Below are 24,896 nucleotides of genomic sequence, written 5' to 3' on the forward strand. Positions count from 1 at the left end.
GTTTTCTCCTAACCCGTCCATCTTCAGGCAATCCATAAAACCAATTTATTAAGAGAAGCCTACCCCACCTCCGCCTAAAACTGTATATTGAGCACCTCCATCATCTCATCTTCCACAGATACTACCCTTTGTATCACCGCCCTTCCTACCTCTTCGATTGTATTCTCCATGAGCAGGGCATTCCTAGTCGTTTTGTATTAATCTGTATTGTAATTGTACCCTTTATATCAGGGATCCTCAAACTACGGCCCTCCAGCTGTTGCAGAACTACACATTCCATGAGGCATTGTAAAACTCTGACATTCACAGACATGACTAGGCATGATGGGAATTGTAGTTCCTGAACAACTGGAGGGCCGTAGTTTGAGGACCCATGCTTTATATTGTACAGCGCTGTGAAAACTTGTCACTATTATTATACAGACTTATTAAAAGTGCTATTATAGTCTTGTTTTTGTTTAAAAATATACGTCATACTTGCCCTGTGCCAAAGTTTTGCACAGAGCAGCCCCGATCCTCTTCTAGGGTCCCATGCCGGTGCTCCTAGCCCCGCCTTCCTGCCGAGTGCCCCCACAGCAAGCAGCTTGCAATGGGGGCAGCCAAGCCGATTCACTGCTCTGTATCCATTCAGACACAGAGCTGCAAGTTTGGTCCCATCCCCTCTCTCCTCATTGGCACACTGATTTTAATTGACAGCAGCGGAATACAATGGTGCCCATTACTTTGACTCAATCAAGAAGGAGAGTCCCGGACAGCCGCTCCCCTTGTGCAACATTGTTAGAGATGGGCTCAGGCAAGCGTTAGGGGAGCTGCTGCACACAGGTTTTTTTTATATATTTTTTATCGTAACCGCTTGCCGACCTGCCGGCACGGCTGCGTGAATCGCCATAGGTGCATTTTAATCATTTTAAGGGCTCTAGGGGATCCGTCATTGTAGACAGAACCCCTTCTGTCAGGGAAGTAGAAATAGATATGCTGTTCCCAGTGATCATGAACAGCAATCCCTCGCTACTCCCTGTCAGTCCCCTCCCCCCAGTTAGGAAAACCTCCCTAAGGAACACTCAACTCCTTGATCAGCCGTCATTTATACAGTAATGTCAATAGTCCCAAAAAAGTGTCAAGTGTCCGATCTGTCCACCGCAATGTCGCAGTCGTCCTATAAAACTTCTGCACAGACAAATAAACGCTTATTGTGATTTTTTTTACCAAGAATATGTAGAATACATATCGGCCTAAACTGAAGAACGCCTGTCAGTATGCACCTGACTGAATGGGGAAGGGATCCCCCCCAAATCCGTCTGTCTTTAGCGGATAGGATTGGATGTCAGCATGTCTGTTTTCACCTGCCACTCCATAGAGGGCAATGGATGGTCCGATGGGATTCACCTAAAAACTGACAGACGGACCCAGTCGGTCAGCCCATGTGAAAGGGGCCTCAATGAAGTATTAATGATTAGGAACTACATTTAACTCTTTGGAGTTAAACTTTTAACACATACCAATGTCAAGGACTACAGCTTCCCAGCAATGTGCTAGAATTACATACCATGTAACACTCCGAAATCATACAATGTACCATCTGCCTTTAATGTATTTCTAAACCCCCCCCCCAAATTTTATCAAGAAGTCTGTGGCAAGCTCTGTGTAGCCCAGCCCGTGGCAGTCATGTAAACAGTGCATACCTCTAAAGACATATTGTGGTGACAAACCATTATTTCAATACAATGAGAAACAGATTACAATGCTTGAGGTCACGGATGTCTTTTCTTCGCACTAAATGAAACTGACGGATTCGGTTTTCTGCCTATACTGCACCGTAACATCCGTATTCTATACAAATCAAAACCACTTCAACATGTGGCTCACAGTCCTTGTCCTGTGCCATTGGTTAGATCTTATTCTATGACTGCTGGTACATCCGGTCATCACCAGCCCCAGTCTACACAAGACCGATCTTCTATGTGTGTTGGGTGGGAGATTAACCACCTGACCTCCGGAAGATTTACCCCTCTTCATGACCAGGCCATTTTTTTTTGCGATATGGCACTACGTTACTTTGACCGACAATTGTGCCGTCATGCAACGTTGTACCCAAATAAAATTGTTGTCCTTTTTGTCCCACAAATAGAGCTTTCTTTTGGTGGTATTTGATTAAAACTGCGTTTATATTTTGTGTTATAAACCAAAAATGAACAAAGTTTTTACTTTCTGCTATAAAACATATCCAATCTTTTTTTTTTAAAGTTCAAATTGGTAAAAATCAATAAGCATATATTGATTGGTTTACACAAAGGTTAAAAACACCTACAAACTTTTTTTTATACTAGTAATGGTGGTGATAACTAAAAAGGAAAAAATAAGGGAGCGCAATTCTCTTATCACGCATACTTTTAAAGGACCAGACACCAAATGGTGACCTGATCCTTTTGTTTACTCAATTGCAGCAAACCCACCACAATAACACATTTTCACTTGCGCAAGCAACATCTTTACGGTTTTCAATGGTGGCGACTGGCAATAGTGAGACTGCGATATTGTGGTAGACAGACACTTTGTGGGAACCAGTGACACCAATACAGTGATCAGTGCTAAACCTATGCACTGTCACTGTACTAAAAACACTGGCTGGGAATGGATTTAACACCTAGGGCAATGAAAGGGTTAACTGTGTGCCTAACCAGTGTTTTTTGCTTACTGTATGTGCTGCTTTTGCTTTGCAGGAACACAAAATCCCTCCCTACCGTCGGAACTGAACCCTGCCCCTGTTTAGGCAGAGCGCTGTTCCGAGTATCTGCCCAACAGTCGGCGGGTGCCAGACGACAATGAGTGCCCAGCACCTGCAGATCTGCTTTTACCGTGATTTAGCGCTGAAGCCGCTCAAACATGCACCCTAAAGGGCAAAAGTGCAGAATCACGTATATATGTGATCCAGCGCACAGCTGTCGCCTTGTAGCCATTTTCGGGCTGTGAGCTTTACTGCAGAAATCACTAAAATGTGCTTTCATTTGTATATAAAAAAAAAAAAAAAAAGAAAAAAGTAAAGTAGTTCACACATCACAGTCACAACTGTTCATAAACAGAGAATTTAGAAAATGAGAAGATATAAACCATCGTCACTCAGTTTATGAGGTCTCCACGCACAATTTTGCTATCTTTTTTTTTAGTAGGCAGGAGGTTCATGCGAGCTCACTTGGCCAGAATCCATGTCATTACAGTTGGCTCTGCATACTAACCTTTCAAGCAAGGATATGCTAGAATAGTTTCAATATCTGGATTTTACAGGGGTTACCTTAAGTTTCCATTTGCTGGGGGAATGGCACATTCAGTCACTGGCCAGCAACAATAAATTTACTGTGCAGAGCCCCGAACAAGACATTAAATCTTCATTCTCAAAATTCACTCCCAGCATTAACAAATGATATGAATAAGCAGCTCTTTTCAGGCCTTGTAATGAAACCACGGGCCTGCTTTTATTAACCTCATTTAAGCTGTTTACATTTCCCAAGTAAATGACTCTGCCTCTCTTAAATCCGTAGTAATATTCCAGAGAAGGCTGATGGAAGGCTCTGATAAGGGGAGGTCGGGCCGCTACGGAACATTACTGCCCATTACCTTCAATTTGCCAGTCTGCTTTTCAACATTTGAATTTTGTGCTGTAGATATAGATTACAATCGCTGATGTGGTCCACCTGGGCTGCAGGAATTAAACCCCATCCTGAATACATCCAGTAATAACAAATGTTCCCTGCGTTGCAAAATACGCCTTCATCCACTAAAGAAAAAGTAGAAAGCGGCCGTCTGTTACAGCATCGCGCCCCCGTTAAAATCTATGAAATCCCAACTACTAAAATCTCAATCTTAAAGGGGTGGTTCCCCTAAAAATAAAGTTTTGACATTGCATTTGCTATAATAATTACAGTTAGAATCGGCAGGTTTTATGTAAAAAATACCTCCGTACGTAGCGTTTGTATTATTCGTTCCCACCGCCACTTCCGGGTACGATGCTGGCGGTGGGCGTTCCTTATTGATGGACAGGCATCCGACCGACGCATCCATCGCGTCACGAGATGCCGAAAGAAGCCGAACGTCGTTGCGCATGCGCCGTATAGAGCCGCACCGACGTTCGGCTTCTTTCAGCATCTCGTGACGCGATGGATGCGTCGGTCGGATGCCTGTCCATCAATTAGGAACGCCCACCGCCAGCATCGTACCCAGAAGTGGCAGTGGGAACGAATAATACAAACGCTACGTACGGAGGTATTTTTTACATAAAACCAGCCGATTCTAACTGTAATTATTATAGCAAATGCAATGTCAAAACTTTATTTTTAGGGGAACCACCGCTTTAAAGTCCAATTCTGGTTAACCCTTCCAGCTGCGTGTACACATATATGTGGCCTCACAGAAGTGCGTCTTCTTCCATTACCCAAGGTTGGTTTGAAAAGCCGCAAGTTCATATTTTACAGGGACAAGTACCAACTGTATGAGCATCTGAGGAGGCGCAATGTGTATATTGCTTCTTAAATTGTGCATTTTTTTTTTTATAATTCTCAGAAATATTGTTAAAGTGGAAGTCCACCCTAAAAAAAAAAAAAAAAAAAAAAAAAAATACGTCCTCGTCCGCGGTGAGGTTGTGTGTTCTCCTCCTCGCATTGCCTCCTGGGAAATACAGGACGGTGTGCCCATTCACAAAAAGCCGCGCGACTCGCGCATGCGCAGTAGGAAATGGGCAGTGGAGCCAGTGCCCGTTTCCCTTTGTGAGGATGGCGGCGCCGGGATCCGGTCCGAGGATTGGATCAGCCTCAGGGGGCCGACATCTCAGGCAACCTGGACAGGTAAGTGTGCTTATTAAAAGTCCGCAGCTACAGTGTTTGTAGCTGCTGACTTAATTTTGTAATTTTTTTTAACCGCCGGACCTCCACATTAATGTTGTGAAGTCACTTCTTGGGGGTACAGAGAAAGTCCCTTCCCCCACCCTTATCCTATACATGCTTTTGCTGTGGGGCCCCACTACTAAATATTTTGGCACTTCTATTAGTTAATTCATTCTTCTTCCATGAGGGACATGTTTGTTTGTGCTGGAAGCAGGCAGTCCCATACCGAGGACTAAGAATCAGGGAGCCCGAGACACAATCAGCTAATCACTACTATAGCCTTTGATTGGCCATCAAAGCGAGTAATCACTGTGCAGCTCGCCCATGTGCTTTTTTTCTCTTCTGAATGTAGAAAAGATGCAATGTACATTTTTCTCCTAGCAATGAGAAAAAGATAAACAAAAACAAATGTGTGGAGGAAAAAAAAAAAAAAGAGAAGAATAAATAGAATGATCTAGGTCAGTGTCAGGATTAGGGTCAAAGGTCAGGGCTATTGTATTTTATGTGGGATTTTAAATTTTTAATCAGTGTCAGTATGTTTAAAAGCGATAATGTTTTTTTGTTTTAACTTAAATAAAAAACAAAGTGTTCTACTTATCTGTCCTGTGGTTTTGCACAGAGCAGCCCCTATCCTCCTCTTCTCGGATCCCTCTTCGGTGCTCCTGGCCCCTCCCTCCTGTTGAGTACCCACACAGCAAGCAGCTTGCCATGGGGGCACTTGAGACAAGCCACAACTCTGGGCCCCTTCTCTCCTCATTGACTGACTGCAGTGGGAGCCAATGCCTATCCCCATGACCAAAGCTCCGGGGGGGGGGGGGGGGGGGGGGGTCAGAGTGAAACACATTAGGGGGTGTGGCCTGGTCAGTGTCCAGGCTGAGGTTGCCACTCCTTTCATCGTAGGACACCATAGATGTGCAACTTCCAGGGGTCACCCTTTCCTTCCTTGAACCTTTGCAGGAGCCAGGACTGGCTCCATCCCCTGTCAGCGCTCTATCAGCAGCTGTGGATGTATTGTCTACATACCCCCTCCCTATCGAGCATCATACACACTTTTCCCGGTCACAATGAGGAGGGGAGTGCCGGGCAGCCGAGACACTCGTGCAACATCGCTGGCTCTAGATGGACCTCAGGTAAGTGTGAGGGGGGGCTGAAGTACACAGAAGGCTTTATCTTTAAAAAAAGCAAAATGTGCACCATTGCTTCTGGGCATTACTACAGGTACAAAGAAAGAACATGCAGTATACGCGGCATCACAGCAATTGTCAGGAGCAGAGTTGTCCTTATGGTACATTATGGTAAGAGCAAAAAAAATTACAAAGCTTAATTTGAAAACTGTTTTTTTTTTTACCATTTTGTTTAAGACATGTTAAAATTGCAAAACTATTCGGGCATTAGGATTGTTTTACTCTGGTCATGAAGGGGTGAAAGTGGAGCTTCCGCTTCTGGGTAGAGCTCCGCTTTAAACACATACACCATATAAACAAAACTGTGCAATTATTAATGTAAAAAAAAGAGGGTGTATGGAAAGCCAGCAGAATACATAGAAACCTATACATATTGTTTAATTGCAATTGCATTTGACCAATGGCAACTTAGCTTTCGTTTAAACTACTATTTCTTAGTATATTATGTCAGCAATTTGGCAGGTATGGCTACCTGGATCTCTCAAGAGGTCAACAGGTTGGATACCAGATACAAGGAAAACAGAAAGCAAATAGGCAATAAAAGTTCACTTACCAGCACTCTGAAAAAGTACAAATACTCTGCGGCCCCGGAGTAGTTTCCGCACTCATACTGGAACTTTGCATATCTGTACAAGGTGTCCAAGTACTCCTGTCTAAACTGGAAGAAAACAAAATGTTAACAGACATCCTATCATATCACCAAAGTGTGCACTAAAATTTACAGCAGACTCAAGGTCTACTATGAGCTGCAGGAAGATCGTTTTGCACAAAATGCACTTTTGAAAAATCATGTTTTCATTTAAAGGAGATCTATAGCCCAAAAATATATATTTGTTATCATGGTTTGATGGGGTGAGGAAAGGTCAGATCCCTGGCCAGGTTTATCTGCAATTCAGGACTCCAATACAGAGGTTTTCTCTCAGTTTCTGTCATAGTGACACCTTTTTTTCCCTGACAGGAAGTGAAAATGTGCAACAGGTGAACAGATTAAAAACTAACAGGGTATTCTTGCATTCCCTACTAAATATGGATTTCTGTGCCGATGTTGCTCCAGCGTTTCCCCCACTTCCTGTCTGGAAAACCTGTCACAAGAACAGCAGTAAAGCCCAATAGGTGTTATAATCCTTCCCCACTTTATCCAAAACTAAAAAATGGCTATACACTTGTGTGCCGCTACCATCATAAAAACTGATAAAAAGATTGGATAAATGTGATCCCCCCCCCCCCCCCCTGATACATTGAAAATAATGATTTCAGGAGCAAGGACTGCTAGACGTGAGAAAAACATGTCTTGAAATCCACTTTAAATTTGAACTCCAATCGTTAAAAACTAAAAATGTAATCCAGATGTGCGTACCTTGGAACAAACACTAAATATATATTTACACACCTCTAGCACTTGCATCTAAACCAGTCTTGATAAGGGCCACCTGTAACCTGCAAAGCCCATGGGGGCTCCATTATACTTGTCAGCCCGATAATGAACAAGCTTACAGGACGGATGACCTCATTCATTTGTTTTACTGCCAAAATACAGCTGTGCAGACTAAAGGGTAGGGCACACAACTCATAACCGGAGAGGATTTTCATTTTTTTCTCCTTGAGATTCTTTTTAAGGCCGTGATACACCAAACTATTAATTTCTTTAACATGAACGGGAATGATGTGCGCTTTGCAGAATAATAACGCCGATGGTAAGGCAGAGCTCCAGACCCGGGCATTTTTATCAGTTCTTATGTGCAAAAGCGAGTTGGCTCAGGTGTAGTAAATGGTCACATTGCTGTCCTGTACGGTAAAAAAACTATTTTCATTCAGCCAGATGGCACAGCTCCTGACCAGGAATGTGAGCTGTGGGGCTGTTGTCAGAGGTTCTAGTGCCTTATCCTCCCCTACCCAGGGACACACAGAACGCTGTGTATTCTGAGAAGGACCAAATCCAGATCTACTTTAAAAGGTGAACTCCAAGCTGAATCTCTGTATTCAATACAGAACCAAGCTTGATTTTTCCTTAAATGCAAGCAGGGTAAATACTTGAATTTGATTTTGTACCTGCCTATTGCAGGTCAAGGTGCCAATGAGTTGTGCTGCGTGGCAAATAGCATGCTGACAGAGAGCAGAATGATAGCCAGCAGAGCTCAGCAATTTGCTGCTTTTCCTTTCACTGTACACTCAATGTGGGAATGTGTTGCGGGGTAGAGCTGTGCAAATCTCACATCTGGATGGACAGAAACAAGTTCTTTGGCACATTTAATTGCTCCCTTACATGTATTCATGTGTGTATTTAGAGGTTCGCCTCGAGGTCAGCTTCAATTGCTTACGTTTTAGAAGCAAATAGTCACAACAGCCAATGACAGAGGCCTCATCAAAGTACTGGAATAGACAGGTATTTTTATGCATAGGAATAACTCTACAACAGTCTCATACATACCCCATGTTTTTCAGCAAGAAAGTCAAATAGCATCCTTCCATCCCTGTAAAGAGAAAAATAAATTGTGTTTAATAGATTACCATTAGGTTATCTTATGTTGTCCCAATAAAACTGGAACATAACACTAAGTGCCGGTTCACACTACCACGGCTTGTGTCGCGCGACATGAGAAATTGTAATGAATGAGAGCCGTCTTAAAAAGGGGTTGTAAAGGAATACAATGTTTTCCCTAAATATCTTGCTTTACCTTAGTGCAGTCCTCCTTCACTTACCTCATCCTTCCATTTTGCTTTTCATGTCCTTATTTCTTCTGTCTGTAACTCCACACAGTAATGCGAGGCTTTCTCCCTGGTGTGGAGAAAGCCTCTTGAGGGGGCGAGCAGGAGTGTCAGGACGCCCACTAACACACAGCTCCTTTATCTGCAAAGTAGAGTGTCCTGACTTAAGGGGGGAGGGGCAAGCAGGCAAGTCAGAACACTCTACTTTGCAGATAGAGAAAGGAGCTGTGTGTTAGTGGGCTTCCTGACACTCCTGCTTGCCCCCTAAATCCTTGGTTTTAAAGATATGCTTTTTTTAATCTTACTAAATGGGAGTGCATTTACTTTTTATAATTAACAATAACTTGCTACACTTATAAGCGCCCTTTGATGTCAATTTTTCTCTATTATAGAGAACATTCACTCCGCTTAGGAACTACTCCAGGGTCATAGCAAACTGTCATTATATGGACTTATATCACTTGAGGCTACTGACGTATCTTATTTTACTGTAGAGACAGTGGGCTGGGAGAACACATGGAAGGGCAGCTCCATGAAACACTGCAAGGCAATGAGGCCACCTTCCTAACACAATAAACCTGCGGCACTGATCTATAGACAGCCTCAATTAAGGAGCTATACAAGATTTTAACGAAGATGAAGCAGCAGACAAGGTAAGTGCCAATGTCAGCTACTGTAATCATTAATAAACATCCAGGGTTTAACAATATTTAACCATAAAAATGAGCAGAGAACCACTTTAAGGTCTGGCAACAAGCTTTAATTATCTCCAACAATGACTGGCCTGTACCCTCAACTCCAGGATGACCTCTCCTTTCTCAGAATCAAGAATCCAGAGCCAAATATGAATTCTTCTCGCTACGTACTTTTGGGATTTTACGCCATCTCTAATTAGCTTTACTGTGCGCTAAAAGCCTGCAATCTCATTAGCAAACTTTATAAGCTAAAGCCAGCAACTGCAATGGCTTTCAAGAAGCTTTAGATGCCCAGAAGCAAAGAGGGATGACTTGCATTATATAAAACTTTGCCCTTCCAGGACTTAAAAAGTCACACCACTTAAGGTCATTAAAATCACTTTTTACAGTCAGCAAGCTAATCTTCAGAAATATAACCTGTGCATCATAACAGGCATACATCTGATAAAGCAGCACTACAATCCCAATGTTTTACATATTACCAATACAAAAAGTCCTGCGACAAAATGGAATTTTAAGGCCTTATGTACACTAGTATTCTGGTTGTGCATGTCCATTCCTGGTGTTTCGGACCCCCAGGAGACAAAGGTGCAGCGTCCAGCCCGGGTGCCAGCAGCCTGTCCAAATCCATGACAGGCTGAAATACACAGCGGCTAGACGCTGTACCAAGTGCTATTTGTTTTAAGGGACGTATGTCCAGAATGCAGCAAAGGACATTTGATGCGCTAATGATTGACAGCTTAGCCCACCATTGAGTCTTAAAGGAGAAGTCATTTTTAAGCACAAGAATTAAAGGGTTTGTAAAGAATTATTATTTTTTTTTTTTAAATAACAAACATGTTATACTTACCTCCACTGTGCAGCTCGTTTTGCACAGAGTGGCCCCAAACCTGGTCTTCTGGTCCTCCCCTCAAGAACTCCACACATTCATGCGAGCTCCCTTGCATTGTGTGGAGTCCTTGCGGGCGGGCGCGCGCCCATGATACAGCGAGCGGCCATAACCGCTCACTGTATCACTCGGCCCCGCGGCGAGCCGCATCATTGGATGTGATCGACAGCAGCAACAGCCAATGGCTGCGCTGCTTACAATCCCTCCGCTTTAGCCAAACAAGGGCCAGGCTAAGCGGCGAAGAGGATGTCGGGGCCAAGCGGGACTTTCGAGGGGTCAGGTAAGTATAACGGGGGGGCCGGTATAGTCGTACGTTTTTTCACCTTAATGCATTCTATGCATGAAGGTGAAAAAACTTCCCTTTACAACCCCTTTAACCACTTCCCGCCCGGCCTATGGCCGATTTACGTCCGGGAAGTGGTTATGAAATCCTGACAGGACGTTCTAGAACGTCCTGCAGGATTTCATGCCGCGCGCCCGTGGGGGCGCGCATCGCGGCGATCGGTGATGCGGGGTGTCAGTCTGACACCCTGCATCTCCGATCTCGGTAAAGAGCCTCCGGCGGAGACTCTTTACCACGTGATCAGCCGTGTCCAACCACGGCTGATCACGATGTAAACAGGAAGAGCCGTCGATGGCTCTTCCTCACTCGCGTCTGACAGACGCGAGTAGAGGATAGCCGATCGGCGGCTCTCCTGACAGGGGGGGTTAGCGCTGATTGTTTATCAGCGCAGCCCCCCCTCGGATCGCCACACTGGACCACCAGGGATGCCCACCCTGGAGCACCAGGGTGGGCAAAAAAAAAAAAAAAAAAGCATAAAGAAAAAAAAAAAAAAAAAGATGCCAGTCAGTGCCCACAAATGGGCACTGACTGGCAACCTGGCAAAAATCAGTGCTGCCACCCCAGTGTCCATCAGCGCCACCCCAGTGTCCATCAGCGCCACCCCAGTGTCCATCAGTGCCACCCCAGTGTCCATCAGTGCCACCCCACAGTGCCCATCCATGCCCAGTGCCCACCTATCAGTGCCCATCTGTGCCACCCATAAGTATCCATCAGTGCCGCCCATGAGTGCCCATCTGTGCCGCCCATGAGTGCCCAGTGCCGCCCATGAGTGCCCAGTGCCGCCCATGTGTGCCCATCAGTGCCGCCCATGTGTGCCCATCAGTGCCGCCCATGTGTGCCCATCAGTGCCGCCCATGTGTGCCCATCAGTGCCGCCCATGTGTGCCCATCAGTGCCGCCCATGTGTGCCCATCAGTGCCGCCTATGTGTGCCCATCAGTGCCGCCTATGTGTGCCCATCAGTGCCGCCTATGTGTGCCCATCAGTGCCGCCTATGTGTGCCCATCAGTGCCGCCTATGTGTGCCCATCAGTGCCGCCTATGTGTGCCCATCAGTGCCGCCTATGTGTGCCCATCAGTGCCGCATACCAGCGCCGCCAATCAGTGCCACCTCATCTGTGCCCGTCAGTACTACCTCATCGATGTCCATCAGTGCCATCTCATCGGTGCCCATTAGTGCCGCCATATCAGTGCCCGTAATTGAAAGAGAAAACTTATTTACAAAAAAATTAACAGAAAAAAATAAAAACGTAATTTTTTTTCCAAATTTTCAGCCTTTTTTTAGTTGTTGCGCAAAAAAAAAAAAAAAAAAAAAAAAAAAAAAAAAAAAAAAAAAAAAAAATCGCAGAGGTGATCGAATACCACCAAAAGAAAGCTCTATTTGTGGGGAAAAAAGGACGCCAATTTTGTTTGGGTACAGTGTAGCATGACCGCGCAATTGCCATTCAAAGTGCGACAGTGCTGAAAGCTGAAAATTGGCTTGGGCGGGAAGCTGCGTAAGTACCTGGTATGGAAGTGGTTAATGAAATGCTGTGTACATGTAAGGAGAACAAAAGTACTCCTGGGACAGGAAGATCCACCGTCTGTACATTATAAAGAGCGTGTGCATACTAACTGAGCAGTTGAAGCTGTGGGGAGAATTGCACTTGGACACGGTGAAAGACTATTATTGTTTTAATGGGGGGGGGGGGGGGGGGGGACATGCAAATATTTACAACCCGAGACATCTGATCTATTTCAATCTACCATTTAAAAAAAAAAAAAAAAAAAAATGTATGTAGTTCTTCTGCTTTTACCGTTATGCCTGCTCATGCCTGCTCATGAATATCTTAAAAGTGTCTGTAAACCTCAGACATAAGATATGAACAAAGCATATCCCTCTAGTGTGTACTTGTCTCAATCCAGAGCACTAAGTGTCATCTAGGTCGGCTGAACTCGCACGATTTCACTCCTGCTTGTCAGTTTCGATTTCGGACGCGTTTTCAGAGACATATGTACACAGATATCAATGTAAATCGCACCCCGAAATCGCAAAAAGTTCTACAGAAAATAATTTTTGAAAATCGGTGCGGCGTCGCACAGATTAGGACGGTGCCATTGCCGGCAAATGCCGCTGATTAGACATGTCAAAACGCACCAGTGTGAACCAGGGCTTAGCCAAACTTAATTTAGCAGTCTTGATATATTTCAAACTAGGCTCTCGCATCAACCACAGATCACATAATAGGCAACCTAAGGCTAACTTCACACAGGCGTTGAATTTTAAACACAGCCTTTAACATGTATTAACACACCTAGAGCATTAATGCACATTTTGCATATACTGCACAGACGGTTAGGTTGCATCACACAACATTCAAGCAACACCTTTTTCTTATACAATGCCAAAATGGAAAATGAACACTTTAGATGCTTTGCAACCACACTGTAAACGTCACAGGTGAGCTTTCGGTGCTTTTCAATAGAAAAGGATAGGGCCGGTTGCAAAGCATCAACTCCCGACAACCTCTGCCTGTTTTAACAATAGTGAGCGGTGTTGATAGACAGGTCACATTTTTACTGTTTCCCAACTGCCTATTAGAAACACCTGTGTGAATGAGACAAATATATATTACATTGCGGCCCCCACCCCTTCCCACAAGCACATTATTTACAAGTCTGTGTTCCCATCTTTGTGTGATGAAGAAGCTAGATTAAACCCCCAATTTGACCCCGAATTTAGCTTAGGGGCCCCGATCAGGCTACCAAAGTCCTGTGAGTTTACTGAATTACTATTATACAGGATTTATATATCGCCAACAGTTTACAAAGCGCTTTACAACATGAGGGCAGACAGTACAGGGATCGTCTAAGAGCAAGCAGAGTAGGAGATAGACAGATTGGGGTAGGGAGTTCCGTAGAATAGGAAAGACTCAGGAAAAGTCCTGGAGGTGAGGATGGGAGGAAGTGACAAGATAACTAGAGAGGAGGAGGTCTTGGGAGGAACAAAGGGAACGAGTAGGTTGTCAATTTGGGACTAGGTTAGGGATGTAGCTGGGGGCAGAGTTTTGGATGGCTTTGCAAGTTTTTTTTAGAATTGTTTTATTTAATTTGTTGGGTAAGTGGAAGCCAATAAGAGGGATGGACGGAGAGGAGTAGCAGACGCTGAGTGGTTGGTAAGGTGAATGAATATGGAAACAGCATATATGAAAGACTGAAGGGGTTATAGCCTATGTAAAAGGTAAGCCAATGAGAAGGGAGTTGCAGTAGTCAAGGCGGGGGAAAACCAGGGAGTGAACTAGGAGCTTAGCGATGTAATTGGTTAGGAAGGGGCATATTGCAGAGATGTTTTGGCGATTGAAGCTTTGGACAGTGATTGGACGTGGGGCTGAAGGGATAGATCAGAGTCAAGGGTTTACACCTAGAACCTTGGCATGCGGGTACAGACGGATAGTAGCGCTATTGATCTTGACGGAGAGATCAGAGGAAGGGGCATGTGGGGAAAAGAGAAATCGTGATCTGTTTGGATAGATTTTGAGGAAGTGATGTGACATCCAGACTGATATGTCAGTTAGTAAATAAGCTATATGTGAGGAGACTGAAGGAGTGAGCTGAGGGGTAGAGCATGATTTTGGTGCCGTGAGCATAATGGTATTAGAAGCCATGAGACACTTGACCCAGGGAGGAGGTGTAGATGGAGAATAAGAGGTCCAAGAACAGAACCTTGGGAAACCCCGACAGAGAAAGGAAGAGGAGGAGGAAGTAGAATTTTAGGAATGCTAAAAAGGTGTGGTTGGATAAGGGCTGGGCGATTTTGGGCAAAAAAAAGAAAAAACACACACACACACACGATTCGAGTTTTTTTTTTTCCTGATGGACACCGTGCCGGCAGGAGTTTTTAGGCGAGGCTGTGGCCTAGTCCGCCGCAATCCTGGGATAAGGCAGCGGACTAGGCCGAAGCCTCGCCTAATAAATTCTGCCCGCAGCTTGCCGAAATCCTGGGAAAAGGGCGCGGATTCGGCCTAGTCTGCTGCCTTTTTCCATCATCGCAGCAGGCTAGGCCGAAGCCTAGTCCACGGAGCGCCGGTCCTATGGAGGAGGAAAAAAAAAACGAAACACGATACGGTCAAAATCTGAATCGATTTGCCCTTGCAACTCGATTCAGAATCGTTTTTTCCCCCAGCCCTAGGTTGGATATTTTCGGAGGATGAGGGGGTGGTCCAGTGTGTCAAAGGCAGCAGAGAGGTCCAGGAGTAGGTGTACAGAATAGTGTCCGTTGGATTTAGCTGTTAGCAGGTCGTTTTAGTAGAACAGTTTCTGTGGAGTGTTGAGGGCAGAATCCAGACTAAAGGGGGATCAGGTTATTCTTGGCGAGGTGCTGAGATCAGACGTTCCAAGGAGTTACGATAAAAAAAAAAAAGGGGGGAGCAAGAAGATGGGGCATAGGTTGGTAAGGTCTAATGAGGGCTTTTTAAGTATAGGGGTGACTAACAAATGTTTTACAGAGTTGAGGAAGATGCCAGACGAGAGGGAAGAGATTGAAGGTCCACCATGATTAAGCTTCAGGGCGGGGCGAAACATTGAGGGCGGGGCCTTGGAGTGAGCCGAGACTTATTTCATCTAACCAGTTCTCTTCATCCCCTCTCTAAACTCCCATTTTGAAGTAAAGAATATGCCTACAATATTAGAACTCATTCACGAACAAGTGGACAGCATAAATCCTCTTCTCTCTGGTTATCTTTAGACAGACAACAGCAGTTACACTCTATACAGTAAGAACTAATCTATTAAGTGGAAGGAAAAAAAAACGAAGCTTGAGCAATACACAATATAAGCCAGCCTGATGTTCATAAACGGAATGCTGCAGGGTTAAAACCATGAAAGCCAGACAATCTCCTGTAACCTTTAATAACCGCTACCAAAGAAATACAAACATTTGGAGTTAATTACACAGAAGGGACAATTTCCTCATCCTGATTAACTGCAAACTATAAAGAGTTCTTGTAGACAATTACTGCAACCATCAGCAGTTTAAAGTGTCGGAGATACAGGTGGAACATGCTTAGATTTTAAAAGCCGCAGCCTAACATTTCACTTTATCAAAGGCTCAGAATTACAGAGCTGAAAACGCATACATGCGATGTATTCCTCTATCATGTTCTCCTGCACACTTCTAAACAAGACCGACATCTGTGTGAGTGCTGCTCCTTCCTGATTGATACAGGGAACACTTGTCCAGATGAAATACTATGTGTGGCTTCATGAATTAACCATTTCAGCCCCAAAAGATTTGACCCCCTTCCTGATCAAAACACTTTTTACAATTTGCCACTGCGTCGCTTTAACTGACAATTGCACGGTTTCGCGACGTTGTACCCAAACAAAATTTGCATCCTTCCCCCCCCCCCACAAATAGAGATTTATTTTGGTGGTATTTGATCACCTCTGTGGTTTTTAATTTTTTTACGCTATTAAAAAAAAAGTCAATTTTGAAAATAATTTTTACTATTTGCTATAATAAATATCCCCACATTTTTGGGAAAAAAACAAACAAATTTCTTCCTCAGTTTAGGCCAAAATGTATTCTTCTACATATATTTGGTATAAAAAAAAAAATAAGCGTATATTGATTGGTTTGCGCAAAAGTTATGGGAAAGAGTTATGGCGTTTTTATTATTTTTACCTAGTAATGTCAGTGAACTGCGATTTTTTGCGGTATTGTGACATTTCAGCGGACAGATCGGACAATTGACACATTTTTGCGGCGATCAGTGCTATAAATATGCACCGATTACTGTATAAATGTCCCTGGCAGGGAAAGGGGCGATTAAGGGGTTATGCGTTTCCTCACTGTGTTCCAACTGTGTGGGGATGGGACCAACTAGGATAGACGACAGATCGTTGGTCCAACTTTGTAGAAACAGACGATCTGTCTCCTCTGACAGCACAGGGATTTGTGCTTTTACACACAAATCCCCACGCTGGCACTCATGCATGCGATCGTGCGTGGCCATCGCATCCACTCGCATCGGGTTCCCTGCTGTGCAGCGGGCACACTGGCCTCCGGCGGTGCTCGCTCTCTGGTGGCTCTCCTGGGCAAAGCCATATATGTACGGGATTTCGTCCAGGAGAGCAATTTTGCTGCAGTATATCTGCGTGAGCCAGTCGGGAACCGGTTAAAGCACAAGGCGATCTTTTAGCTAGAAATTTCGTCTAGGAGGTGTAAAAATGTGGCAATGGTGGTTAGTCTCCAATTTGCTTAAGAAGTCAGCCGAGTATATTAATGAGAATATGGAAAGTTAATTTTGAGAATTCTGGAAGGAAATAATTAAATTGAATATTTGCACCATCTAGGGTTGTAATGTGTTGGAGGGGGTCTAAGTAACAATTGAAATATAGTTTGGTGAGCGTAGTTAGTTTTATTTTTTTGAGGGTGGCATTTGGGAGAGTAATGTTTTGTGTGTGCTCTTATGTGCGCTTTGTTGTATACCGGAAAAAACAAAACAAACATAAAAATAAAAAATGGGGGGGGGGGGGGGGGATATTATGAGCAATAAGGCCAAGGAGCACAGGGGTGATTTTAATACATGGATCCATAGGGGGGAAAGGGGTGGGGTATGAGAAAGTTCAGCCAAGTGCAAAGAATGGTGGACAAAAATAATAGTACTTTGTTTGGAAGTTTACAGGTAAGTATTTTTGTTGTAAACTTTGGAGGATGGACTACGCCATAGTGCCTGTGGCAACAGGCTTGAAGCTACAAAACGCTGAAGGGGAAAAAAATCTATTATTCTCTATGGAGATTGTTCACATCTCTACTCCAAAACGCCTGAAGCTCAAACAAGTTCTGGGACCTTTTTTTTTTTTGTTTGTTTTTTAGGCAGATTTGGGCGTTTTCTGCTTTTTACATTGGTGACCTTTTGACCTGTACAAAATTGGGGCAAAAACGCAGTATAAAACGCAGCAAAATTGCGCGACTTTCTTCCTGAAAACGCTATGCTCAGGTGTGAATGGGGCCTAAAGCCCACCCTTCCTGGCACTGCATATGTGCATTAAGTGGGTGACAACTGATATAGAATTTGTCTCTCACTTCCTGTCTTGATGACATCACAAAAGTCTGCTGCAGGGACAAATAAATTAAAACCATGGAGTTTTAACCTTACTCTACTAAATAAACTTGTTTTTATTTCTGTGTCACATAGTTACCCTGCAACATTCAGTGAGGGAAAAATAAAAGCATACAGCTGTAAAAACCTTAAAAATGGTACCAAGCCTTCACCACTATCCAAAACAAAAAAAAAAAAAAGCTTTGGCTTGACACACCAGTAAAGAGGAACTTCAGTCCCTTTTAATGGTGGCCTATCCCCCTTCATGCACCACCATCTTTGATAATCTGGCACATGCACAGATGTATTGAAGGAGTCTGCCTGTCCTTTGGGTCCTGGCAGAGTCCTAGCAGAGCACCTGCGCGCACACGGGGGATTTTCCAGACACGCCAAGCTCTGAGACTTCCATATCTGCTCCATCTTCACGCATGTGTGAGAAAGCCCTTTCGCACGTGCGGAAGTGGGGCAGGGCTCTGTTGGAATCAAAAACCTTGTGGAACATTTGCAGCACACATGCACCTGCTTTTGAAGCCGTCTACTTGGATTTGTGAGGTGGACATAAACAAAAGGCAGTGGTGAGTAAAGGGTTACGTTCGTGCACAGCAACACAAACGGTTAGAAAAAAAAAAAAAAAAAAAAAACACCACAGTGTCAAAATCAGCTGTCTTATGGTCATCAACTTTACGGCACATTCAGGACCCTACCAATGTGCTGCCGGTCCAAGTTCTCAAGCATAACGGTATTGGTTATAAGACAACAGACATTTTACATACAATGCATCGTTATCCTCATGTATGTGGCTAAAGGAAGAGCTGGAAACATTGTTCACAGCAACCAGATTTCACCATTTGAGTGCATAAGAGGTGAGAGCCGACCACAGGTAGTGCTCTGACACACCAATGCAGGAGGTCAATGAAGAGTCCTTTACGTACCTAGTAGACTGCATCTGCCTCGTTGTTTCAGGATCTTCAAACATCTTTACAATGGGTTCCGTTTCAGCTTGCAGCTGTTTCAGCTGTGCAACAACTGTGGTTCTCTTCTCTCTGAGAGCTGCACAAAATCAGCAAACATAAAAAATGTTACAAATAATGGAAAATGGTATAACTCGCTGAATACTACAATTAATGTACATTATAAACTAAAAATAAATAAATACAAAAAGCAGCAAAATTTCAGTAGGATACCCATGGTATAAAGAAAACAAAATCTGAGCAAAGTCAGGTGACAGACAGATTGACAAATCTAATTTGGCATAGGTGAAGCAAGATCGCCACATCTCATGGGAACAATATCTTTCTACTCGATCAGAACAATCCGATATTATCAAAATCATTGGTTCCCCCTGGTTAATGCTTTAAGTTTATGGAAAGCTATAGCACGAGTCTGGGCGCTCTTTGGAGGTTTCTGTTTTTGCTGAGGCTGGAGGAGTACGTGACTTTACCAGTGGCGACTTTGGCAGCGACGATTCAGCACTGAAAATGAAAAGGCCTGTATATTGGGCCATGCTGACACAGATATTACAGCATACGAGGGCCATGTTTATTCGCATAAGGATGCACAGGTGATCATGCATTGCCCCTGCAGGTAGTCCCATTCATATCAACTGGGACACAGCCGCGGCTCCCAGTTTGATATCCACGTGGGTGCACAACCCCGAACGCACACTGTCTGCGTTTGGACACACACACACCTGCGTCCACACAGATATCAAATTGGGAGCAATGGCTGTGTACCAGTTGATATGGATGGGACTACATGAAGGAGGACGCACGAACACCTGCGCATCCCCTGTGAGGTAAACATGGCCCTCACACAGGTGTACGTTATAGTACTCCCATGGGAACAAGGCCATTGCTTGATCATATGATAGAGATTCCGCTTTGTCAGATTGAGTTTTTATTTTGAATAAAAACAGAGCAAGAGTCTTTGAACACCTTTTGTTTTGATACACCTAAAATAAACGAAATATTCAACTGGGCTTTCAAGTTCTCCCCCTTAGATTAGGACTGTTACCTCAGCATAACTCACCAAAAGGAATCTCCTTGTCTGGATACAAGTTCTTATACACATCCATTGCAAAGTCCACCATGTTGGTGTCACTGAGCAAGTCCAACTTGCCCATAAGCAGTTCTTTTTCATTGTAAATCTGCAAAGACAAAGCAAAATATGTAGGTGATGCAAAGATGACAGTCACGAAGGAAAAAACACAGGATTTGGCAAATAGTCAGAAATACTGATCAACATTCAGGGTTAGTAAATTATAAAACACTAAGGGCTAGATTCACAAAGACTTACGATGGCGTATCACTAGATACGCCGTTGTAAGTCCGAATCCGTGCTGTTGTATCTTTAAGCGTATTCTCAAACTGAGATACGCTTAAATCTTGTTAAGATACGACCGGCGTAAGTCTCCTACGCCGTCGTATCTTAGCTGCATATTTACGCTGGCCGCAAGGGGCGTGTACGCTGATTTACGCCTAGAATATGTAAATCAGCAAGATACGCCTATTCACTAACGTACGCACGCCCGTCGCAGTAAAGATACGCCGTTTACGTAAGGCGTTTTCAGGCGTAAAGATAAACCACCAAAAAGATGGCGCAGCTAATGTTAAGTATGGACGTCGGAACAGCGTCGCATTTTTCTTGTTTTACGTCGCTTGCGTAAGTCGACTCAGAATAGGGCTGGGCGTAGGTTACGTTCACGTCGAAAGCATTGACTATTTGCGACGTGATTTGGAGCATGCGCACTGGGATAGGTCCACGGACGGCGCATGCGCCGTTCGAAGCGTCATTTACGTGGGGTCACGATTAATTTCCATAAAACACGCCCACCTCTTCCACATTTGAATTAGGCGGGCTTACGCCGGCCAATTTACGCTACGGAAAACACAAAATCCTCTCCATAACACCCCCTTAGCCCTGCCAGCAGACCATACAATACACAGCCCCGGAGAGAGCAGCCATCATAATGCTCACAGTGGCAAGTGCTCATTGGTCAGTACAACGGTGTGACTGTGCTGACCAATGAGAAACGCATCTGAAGATCTTTCTTCCAGTAAGGAGTCCCAGAGGAACGGCTTCTCAATGGTTAATATGAACATGTGACCGCCCTGACCAAGGAGCACTTGCCACTGTGAGCATTCTATTGAATACTCCATCCAGGGCTGTGTATTGTGGTGTACGGATCACTACACCAGCGTATTATGACTGCTATGTGCAGCGAGGCCGTGGGAGTGGCCAGGATATTTGGCATTCGCTCACCTTTTCATGAAAAAAGTGAAGGTCCCTTTAAAGGCTGTATTCACACTTGTCCAGCATGGGGACATGCAAAGCGCCATTCATTTTCAAAGGGAAACTGAAGTTCCACTGTAATAAACAGCGAGCAGGCAAGCTATGATTGCACCAGGAACATGCAATGTCTCTTCTGCAATGAAACGCCTCTACCTGCTCGCTGTCATCCTTGGCGCTGTAAACTGAGCTTACAGTGCTGTGACAACTGACCCTTGTGTATGTATGTGCGGGAGTGATGTCATGTGCCAGCCAATGAAGAAGTCTGAAGACCAACACTCAGAAGATGAAGACTGTTATATGGGGGAGGAGTCACCCTTTAGTTCCGCTTTATTGGCAGACAAAATGCAGCAAGGTGTGTGGTCCTGTACATGAAAAACCCACAACAAAAAAATAATAATGTGCAAAGTGGTTCCGAAGCTATGAGGTGGTGTGTAGGACAACCCATTGAATGGAATGGGATGCTCTATGTGAGAAGCATGAGAACCCACTACACAGTATGATGGGGCCAATGCCTTGTACACACAATGAGAATATTGGACAATTTATTTTATGTATGCTAATCAAAAATGAATAGTTTGCTAGAGTTATGAAAATGCTTGTTAGACAGAATACAACTTCCTGTATTGTATCGGGGTGTAGTCCTTCGTTTCTGTAACGCAAGATCTCTCTCTTTCCCTCTCACAGAACGGCAATCTGACTTGTTTACATTAGGCAGACCGCCGTTCTACCTCTCTACGAATGATCGCTGGGTTCCCGGTGCCGAAACCGCCGATTGTCTCCCCCCCCCCCCCCGTTTCAGATCACAGCGGAAACTGATCGGCAGCGGCACGCGCGCCCCAGACCTCGTGCAAGAAATCACGTACATGATTTCGCACAGCAGGGCCGCCCTGCTGCAGTAAATATGCGGTGTGCGGAAGGGGTTAAAAAAAAATTGTTTACTTTCACCCTAGACTGGAAGTGACGCCATGGCGGCGCTCTGGTCCTCCAAGACCATAGAGGCAATCAGACGATTTGGTCTTTTATCGCCTCTGTGACCAGCCTGTGTTCTATCAGAATACCGCAACCCATCGGAAAATGCAACAGAAGTGACGCTCTGTTGTGGCCATCTTGGTACGCCCGCAGTAAGCCTACAGTCAGAAGGCAGCAATTTACATCTTTTTTATTTTACACCAACTGAAGTCTTGCATTTCACACTTTATATTACCAGTAAACTCATCTTATATAATGAGATACAGGATTTTGAAATCCGTCAAACTGTTTTGATGTTGAATTTTAAAAGCAGAGGTGTTCTGTCAAATTATCTAACCTGTGAGATCAGCAGGCTTGCCAATGCTTTTAAAATTCAACATCAAAACAGTTTGATGGATTTCACTATATAAGCTCAGATTTCAGACTTTAAAGCAAAGCTCCACCCAAAAGTGGAACTTACACTTTAAGCACTCCTCCCCCTCTTACATGCCACATTGGGGGGGGGGTATGTTCTTTTTAGTGGGACTTCCTGTCCCACTTACTCCTTTCTCTTCTCGGCCATCTAGGTGGCCCCTCCCTACCAGTAATCTTCTGGGACACGTCACAGGTCCCAGAAGAATGCCTGGCCAATAGCAGAGCGCAGCATGACTCGCACGTGCGCACCCGGCTGTGAAGCTGTAAGCTCTTTGGACGGCCACATCGCTGGACCGTGGGACAGGCAAGTGTCTGATTATTAAAAGTCAGCAGCTACACTTTTTGCCCCCCTATCGCCGATTCTGAAAGTGATCCAGTGGCTCATGAGATGCTCAGAACGCTTTCATGAGAAAAAAAACAAAAAACACAATAGTGGGGAAATGGATGATCACTTCAGCCAAAACCCTGATAAACCACTTCAAAGCCGCAACACACTAATTAATATATTCTGCGCCGGATGGACGGACGGGGGTTTAAATCCGCGCTGGACGGGGGGGGGGGGGGGGGTGATCCGCGCTGGACGGGGGGGGGTGATCCGCGCTGGACGGGGGGGGGGGTGATCCGCGCTGGACGGGGGGGGGGGGTGATCCGCGCTGGACGGGGGGGGGGGGGGTGATCCGCGCTGGACGGGGGGGGGGGGGGGTGATCCGCGCTGGACGGGGGGGGGGGGGGGGGGTGATCCGCGCTGGATGGGGGGGGGGGGTGATCCGCGCTGGACGGGGGGGGGGTGATCCGCGCTGGACGGGGGGGGGGGTGATCCGCGCTGGACGGGGGGCAATCAGCGCTGGACAGTGGGCGATCCGCGCTGGACGGTGGGGTGATCCGCGCTGGACGGTGGGGTGATCCGCGCTGGACGGGGGAGATCACGCCCCGGCGGTGGAGATCACGCCCCTCAGTGAGGACTCTGTGCACCCGCAGGACAAACTATCCAACGTGTTGGGATGATCAGCGAGGGATAAGACCACCGAATGTGACCCATTTTCAGTGATGAGGGCCGCGATACCTGCTGTGTGTTTATTCAGCAAAAATGGGGCGAGACGGCGTCACCTCTGAAAATCAATCCAAGCACAGATCCCTTTTCAGGGGAGCGGAGAGTCCAGCCTGTGGTGATGGATCTCTGGAGGCCTCAGCACAGGATACACACCATGAGATAGGCCTGCACAGGGAACTGTCTGTGGTGCCATAGCTGCCTCTGTACAGCACTGCTCCCAGCCAATCACAGGGCTCCAATATACACCCCATAATGATAGCACCGGCTGTACTCCTCTCCAGGCCCAACATGGCGCCGCTCCTCAACCATATGGGAGACTCAGCGTGCAGGCCGCGGCCTCCCTCCCCTCCATATATCCCCCCTTTATCTCTCCTATCACTCACCTCTTTCACCGAGAGGAACTCGAGAAGCGGGAAGACCAGGTGCCGGTCCAGAAAGTGAGCGATCCTGGTGGTGAGATCGTAGTCCGCCATGGTGGTCGGCGGCTTGAAGGGAAGAGGGATTCAAAGGCGGTAAAACTTTACTGCACTGACACCGTAGAAACCAGCGTGTGGAGGAAAGTACAAAGCAGGCGTGACTAAGCGATCGCCGCTAGAGGGGGCGTGGGAGTCATTAGCGAGCACTAGAGGATAAACTCCATAGACACTGACTGTCTTTCCCCCTCCGGGAGCCATACTGGAGTCCAAACGCTCAGACTCAACAAGAGTGTCAGATCCGGATGGGCAATTTCATACAAAACACACCAATGAGGAATCCTTATTTATTTATATACATTAAAGTGTACATATTGGCAAAACTATTTTTTTAATTATAGTGCATAGAATATTAGGAATTGAAGCGGAGTTCCCCCCAAAAATGGAACTTCCACTTTAAAGCGGAGGTTCACCCTTAGAGAGCACTTTTTAGCCTTAGATTCCTGCTCGTTATTACTAGGGGAATCGGCTATTTGTTTTAAAATATGAGCAGTACTTACCCGTTTACGAGATGCATCCTCTCCGTCGCTTCCAGGTATGGGCTGCGGGACTGGGCGTTCCTTCTTGATTGACAGTCTTCCGAGAGGCTTCCGACGGTCGCATCCATCGCGTCACGATTTTCCGAAAGAAGCCGAACGTCGGTGCGCAGGCGCAGTATAGAGCCGCACCGACGTTCGGCTTCTTTCGGCTACGAGTGACGCGATGGATGAGACCGTCGGAAGCCTCTTGGAAGACTGTCAATCAAGAAGGAACGCCCGCTCCCGAAGACCCATACCCGGAAGCGACGGAAGAAGATGCATCTCGAAAACGGTAAGTACTGCTCATATTTTAAAACAAATAGCCGATTCCCCTAGACCAGGGGTGGGCAATTATTTTTTCGAGGGGGCCACATGAGAAACTAAAAATATTTTGGAGGGCCGGGCCAAAA

At 45.4% G+C, this 24,896-nt stretch overlaps 1 protein-coding gene across 1 annotated transcript in view; it reads right to left on the reverse strand.

The window, feature by feature from the left end:
* EIF3E (eukaryotic translation initiation factor 3 subunit E) overlaps positions 1–24,040 on the reverse strand; it is a 61,844-nt gene extending 37,804 nt beyond the window's left edge. The window contains exons 1-5 of the mRNA XM_040354852.1: positions 23,879–24,040; positions 19,799–19,916; positions 18,703–18,820; positions 8,487–8,529; positions 6,612–6,716 (exon numbers count right to left, since the gene is read on the reverse strand). Coding sequence (XP_040210786.1) covers positions 6,612–6,716; positions 8,487–8,529; positions 18,703–18,820; positions 19,799–19,916; positions 23,879–23,968 — 474 coding nt within the window. The 5' untranslated portion in view covers positions 23,969–24,040. The remainder of the gene's footprint in view (positions 1–6,611; positions 6,717–8,486; positions 8,530–18,702; positions 18,821–19,798; positions 19,917–23,878) is intronic.
* Between the last annotated feature and the right edge of the window lie 856 nt (positions 24,041–24,896).

The sequence above is a fragment of the Rana temporaria genome, chromosome 5 (genome assembly GCF_905171775.1).
Source record: "Rana temporaria chromosome 5, aRanTem1.1, whole genome shotgun sequence".
Lineage (NCBI taxonomy): Eukaryota > Metazoa > Chordata > Amphibia > Anura > Ranidae > Rana > Rana temporaria.